This window comes from Euleptes europaea, chromosome 14 (assembly GCF_029931775.1).
Source record: "Euleptes europaea isolate rEulEur1 chromosome 14, rEulEur1.hap1, whole genome shotgun sequence".
Taxonomy (NCBI): Eukaryota; Metazoa; Chordata; class Lepidosauria; order Squamata; family Sphaerodactylidae; genus Euleptes; species Euleptes europaea.
The window spans coordinates 33453985-33459984 of NC_079325.1; the positions used below are offsets into that span (position 1 = coordinate 33453985).

The 6000-nt window shown below is 44.2% G+C and overlaps 1 protein-coding gene across 1 annotated transcript; it reads right to left on the bottom strand.

Moving 5' to 3' along the window:
* Positions 1 to 1349: 1349 nt before the first annotated feature.
* Positions 1350 to 5683, bottom strand: LOC130486804 (interleukin-1 beta-like). The gene is made up of 6 exons (XM_056860102.1): positions 5575 to 5683; positions 4687 to 4735; positions 3863 to 4076; positions 3392 to 3562; positions 3090 to 3226; positions 1350 to 1568 (listed from the first exon to the last, which is right to left on the bottom strand). The coding sequence occupies exons 1-6, from the start codon at positions 5619 to 5621 to the stop codon at positions 1350 to 1352; spliced, it is 837 nt and encodes a 278-aa protein (XP_056716080.1). The 5' UTR covers positions 5622 to 5683.
* Between the last annotated feature and the right edge of the window lie 317 nt (positions 5684 to 6000).

Here is a 6000-nt window from a genome sequence, read left to right on the forward strand (position 1 = left end):
TTTCCTTCCGTCACCACCAAAGTAGCTTTCAAGCCCTGTTGTTACTATCTTACAGGTCCCCCTACACCTCCCTCCATACTCATGCTGAAAGCAAAGGGAGAGGATGTGGCATAGTTGCAGCGCACAGGCCTTGCATGCAGAACATCTGGCTCAACCCCTGTTAAACAATCTAATCAGGAGGTGGGTGCGTGGGGGGGAAATTATCTGCCCAAGAGACTGGAGAGCTGCCCAAGAGACTGGAGAACTGCTGCCACCCAGCTGATGGTCTGACTTGGTAGAAGACAATTTTATGTGTTCACTGCTTTTTGGGCATAGCATCGCTCTGCAAAATTCCCAGGAGTGTTTGCCCCTTGCCATCTTCTAAGTGAAGAATTGCCAGGTTCTGAGTTGTGAGAATCTTCAAGAAGGACAAGAGAGGGGCTTTTTAAAGGCATCACAGTGAGACCCCCTCCTTCCAATCCACAAGAATTCCTCCAGGGAGGAAAAAAAGGTACATTCGAAATAGCACCAACCAAGCGTTACTGTAGTCACTGAACAGCAATAAAATGTATAGTTAAACGTTAGAATTTTTTTTTTGGAATGGCTGCATTACTGAGAAAGAAATGGCAAAGCAATAGCCATAGAAGCTCCTGAACGGCCAAATAAAGGGCGTTTGTGTTCTTCTCCTTTTGATCCAGACAAGATACCTCTGTGTCAATACGACTGTCTGGATGCCTGTCACATGACTGTCTGGCATATGATCTTGGTTTGGTTGCCCTTGTAATGTGGTTGCAAAAAGCCCCTGCGACACCCCTTCTGAAGGCTGGGCTGCTGCCGAGCCTGTCTTCATTTTCATCCAGCCCACGCTGTGATGCCTCCCACGGATACCAAGCAAACAGCAAATAGAAAACGAGGACCACCAGAACAGGCTGAATAATTTATTAAAACTTAGCTGAGAGAGAGTGTGGCAACAACTCATAAATTATTAATAAATACTTTCATTAAATATAAACCCTCGTATATAACCTTGTGTTTGGTAATTAACAGAAAAATAGTAACTATTAAATATTTACAGGCACAATGGTTTACAACGCAGTGGTAAAATATTTCCTCCCCCCGCCCCACACTTTCAATAATAAAACCTGGGCAGCATTTTCAACACATGCCAGCCGGCAGTTGGCTGGCATTTGTAATACTGAGACCCATTGAGGAAAATTCTTATAAAGAGTTCTCTCATTATTAAGTGCTTTCCCCTAGATTCTAGGAGATTCCCCCTCCAGGGAAAGCGTTGTCAGGATCTGCCGGCCGTACAGGCTCTGAAAATGCGCATAGATTACCAGATGTGTACATAGCACACACAAGCACTTGGTTTAAACCAGATTCTTTTGGTTTGTGAGAGCATAATCTACGATTGCGACTTGCCCAGGCTGGTTAGTCATACCAACAGCTTCGTTGGGCTGGGTGGAGGTGCAGATGAACCAACCAGGGAAGGCTGCTGATTCAAACCTTGTGGTGTTCTCGCCATCGATCCTGTTGAAGATGAAGCGGCCCAGCTTGGTTCTGTCAATGTGCCGAAGGATGTCTGCTTCCTGTAGATGAAAAAAAGCAAGACCTTTTGTGAGACAGGAAAAATTAACTCTCACTACTAAAGTGGCAGGTGTAGGTTGGTTGGGGGTGGTCCAGGCATGGGCCCAAACCAACACAAACTTTGTCTGCACAACTCCCACCCACACCAAAGCCCAACCCTTTAATTACCAAACCACACCGACTCTTCATGACCCCTTAGCCATCCACCTTGTTTCCAGATTTGTATTCTACAGAATGTTGGAACAGGGATGCAACTCATAATACAGCTCTTAATACACTCTCTTGGTTCTACTAGTTTTCATTCCAGTGCTACTTAATCAGTCACATGAAGCTGCCTTATACTGAATCAGACCCTTGGCCCATCAAAGTCAGTATTGACTACCCAGACCCCCAGCGGCTCTCCAGGGTCTCAGGCAGAGGTCTTTCACACCACCTACTTGCCTAGTCCCTTTAACAAGAGATGCCGGGGATTTAACCCGGGACCTTCTGCATGCCAAGCAGATGCTCTACCACTGAGCCACGGCCCCTCACAGGACTTTCTTCTCCTGAACGGTCTTGCCACCACTTTTTAGCATGTGCACCACCATCTTTCTCCAGCATTAGAATTCCTTTGCCACACAGATCCCTGGATCCTCAGTTCAAGACAAAGTCAACCATGTTGCTGACTGCTGCTAATTCCCCTCTGTTTCCCACAATTCCCCAGTGATGTCTAGTTGAAGCCATAGATGCAGGGTACTGCAGTAGGCATTTCCCTGTGTCAGGTCAATGGCTGCTGCATGCATGGGAGTAAGGTAATGTCTCATGTCTGCTACCAACTATACTTTACTGGGAGGCATGAGGAAAAGATTTTGATCAGCAACAGGTAATATCTAGTTGGGCCTACAAATGATATGGAAAGGCAGTATATACTAAGCCAAACTTGGGGTGTACATGAGGGGGGGTGTCTGCAAGTGGATCTTGATATTCTTATTTTGAATAGCTGAGACTGCTGTAGAAGTGCTCTTGCTACAGCATTGTTCAGATGTAGATTCTGATCTCCAGGATTCAGCAGATGGAAAACTCATGCTATCTGTTTGCTCATGAAGGCACAGCACTTGTTAGCTATCTCCTTGTCATGATGTCCCCTACCCCTCCCTCTAGAACAAATTAAAAAAATGTTTAATTGATGGGGAAGGAGTCAAACAATAGACTAAATCAGTGATTGGCTGATCAGTGCATCTGTCCTTGGCGTTCTGAATGAGGGAGGAAGCTGGGTGTCCCTTCTGGAGGATAAAACTCTTCTGTATGCAACTTGAAATACCAGGTAGGAAATGTAAGAGAGCAGAGAAATAGGACTGCAAAAAGGGGGATGGCAGATAAACAAGTACCATGTGCTGGAAGCAGGTCAGTGGGAGTTGCTACACTGCTTCCATTGAGGCATTCCAGCCTCGCAACCTTAGCTGCTGGTCACCAAAACGTGGGTTGACCTGTCTGGTTTCTCTTCAAGCCTGTATCCTAACGGCAAAGGATAAGCAGTCACTCACCTCCAACTGTAGCTCTGGCTGCCCTTCTGCTCCCTCTTTCGGCACACAGGACAAGCAGAGGTTGCTCCCTTTGATTCCCAGTGCAATCGGATTCTTTACAGTGCCTTTCGGACGATATACAGCCATTTTTAGCTTCACTGAAAACAATAGGGAAAGGATTTCAGTGCCACAGTCAAGGAGATGCTTTTGTTTACCCTTAAGTTGGGCAGGAAACACTTTTCTGATAAATTAAGAATGACTTGAAATTTTTACTTTTTGACTAAGCTTTTGGGGGTGGGAGAGGAGCAGAATCCTGACCTTACCTGCATGATTAATGTTAGAGCCTTGGAGGTAGACAGCCACCAGTTGTGCAGGCTCATTGAGGACAAGTGACTTCTGCTTAATATCTTGGATATCATAGGAGACGGCTCGGGTGTAGCGGTAAACGGAATCTGCTGCATAAGTGAATTCAGATTTGTCAAAAGGCACAGGCTCTGAAAAGAAAGAGATGAACCAGGTTTAGATTCATGATCACATTTCCCACTGTAGCCTAAAGGCTACAACTGGCTCCTTCTAAAACTGGAGAGTAGAAATGGAGGAGGAGCAGCGTAGCTGTGCCTACTTAGTTCATAATGGGGCTAAAACACCCTGTCACCCTCCCACCCCGATTCAAGTGAAGATGAGGTTATGGATTTCCCCTTGGCAACAGAAAGCAAGCTAGCTGCTTGGACATTCACTCCTCCTTCCCTCATTTTTACACACCCTGGTTGAGAACTCCATACTTGGTACTGTACCTAAGATGGTGTTTACGATGTTCAGCAAATCATCATCCGTGAACGCCTTGGCTTTCCCCTTCATCCTCATCTTCTCAACAGCAACCACAATCACCACAGTTTTCCGGAAGCCCTTGGTTGGGACCCTCTTGGTGATCGTCACCTGAATGTCCATCTCACAGGCACAGTGAACTTGGGAGCAGGAAGCACACTGTCTCAGAATTTGGGCGGCATTCTGCAGGCAAAACAGAAACCAGCTGAATCCTTCTGATAAGCTGCTGTTTCCTTGAAGATCCGAAGGGGAAAAAGAATTGCTCAGTAATGACACCCTCTACACACCAGTCCAGCTCAGAGGCAAGAAAACGGTTCTAAGATCCAGGGAGGGGAAATCCAGATAGGTTTTGCAGCTGAGCTGAAAATTTTTCTAATTGCAAGATGAGATCCCCCCCAGCATGGAGCAAACTAATCTTGCAAATGTTTCCGTGGCAAAATAAGCACACAGTGGTGGGTCAGATGAAAATCAGCAGAACAAAAGCAAGTTGTGAGAGGAGAAAAGCTGCCACTTTCTTGCTGCCACACCAGAATTTGTGCTTAAACAGAGGGCAAAAATGTGTTGGATGCCCTTACCCCAGGACTCAACCATTGTGTGTTAAAATCCTGGAATGTCTTACTGGGGAAAAAGTATCCTCTCCTATCAGAAAGTCGCAGTCCTATTTGGTCATGCATTAAGGTTTATGGTGCTGAACATTAAGGAAATAGTGGAGATGGCAGTTTGTGACTACTTAAGAGTTCATTTCTCAGATGAGGACTTGATTTGAGCAAAAACCAATCAAGAAATTATTTACCTTTGCCAAGCAAAGCTGGTCTTCATAGAATGGCATCTCCTCATTCATGCTGTAACCAACAAAGAAGAAGAAATAAGTCAAATAACTCTTGGGAAAAATAATTGTTGTTGTATTATAACTAGAATAACGATCTGTCTTTATTATAATGTACAATAAGGAATGTGTGTTATATTTTGCTCTCATTTGCACAGGAAGGCGCTCATGGGATTGTCCCAGATTTTTAGACTCAACTGGGAATCAAAATCCTTCATTAGCCTTTCTTAAGCTAGAAGTATCAAAGAAACACCATACAAAACAATGCTGATGCTTTGTGACAGAAGGTGAAGTCCAGAGGTTAGGTGCCTGCTGCTGTAGTGTGTAGGGTTGCCAACCTCCAGGTACTAGCTGGAGATCTCCTGCTGTTACAACTGATCTCCAGCCAACTGAGATCAGTTCACCTGGAGAAAATGGCCGCTTTGGCAATTGGACTCCATGGCATTGAAGTCCCTCCCTTCCACAAACCCTGCCTTCCTCAGGCTCCACCCCCAAAACCTCCCGCCAGTAGCAAAGAGGGACCTGGCAACCCAAGTAGTCCATGTTCTTAATTCCATGGTTTGGGGCATCCCTAACTTTCTCGGGATTGTGCCTCAATAATATGGTATTACTCTTTCAAAATGTAAATATTCATTAGAGTTCCTACACCATAGTAACATTCACATATTTTGTCAGCAAAAGGGAGGTTTACAAAGTTAGGGATAGTTCAAAGTAACTAACATTCTCAGGCAACTTCAACTGATGCATCAACGGAATGATAACATAGGTAATAGCAGTAGTATAGCTAGTTTCAAGAAGCAATGGAGAAAATCCCTGAACAATGAATTTGGATCCAAGATGTGACCCTGTGGTTACCTGCAGAACTCCATCATCTCCTCCTGACATTCTGGGACTCTGGCCATTGTTGATCCTTGTCTAGAAAGAAATGGAAGGGAAGTCAGACAACTATTTATTTATAAAATGTATACCTCATCATTTTACATGAAAAGCATTCATGAAGTCAATAGCAAAGGCAAATAAATGTCTTTAAAACAGTTAATGCTAAGCTAAGTCAACAAAAAGCAAAACCAACCAAAACAAGATGCTTACAAAATGCTTAAACTTAAGATCTTAAGCCACAGTAAGTATCAGAACTTGAATTGACAAAATAAAACAAAAAAACAACGCACAGCACCAAAAAGACAACGCTAAAATAAAACCTGGTATAAAAGAACCCAGTTTGGGAGGGAGATTTTAGCGCTCTTTGAAGGCTCTCTGGAACATAATTTTTTTTAATTTCTG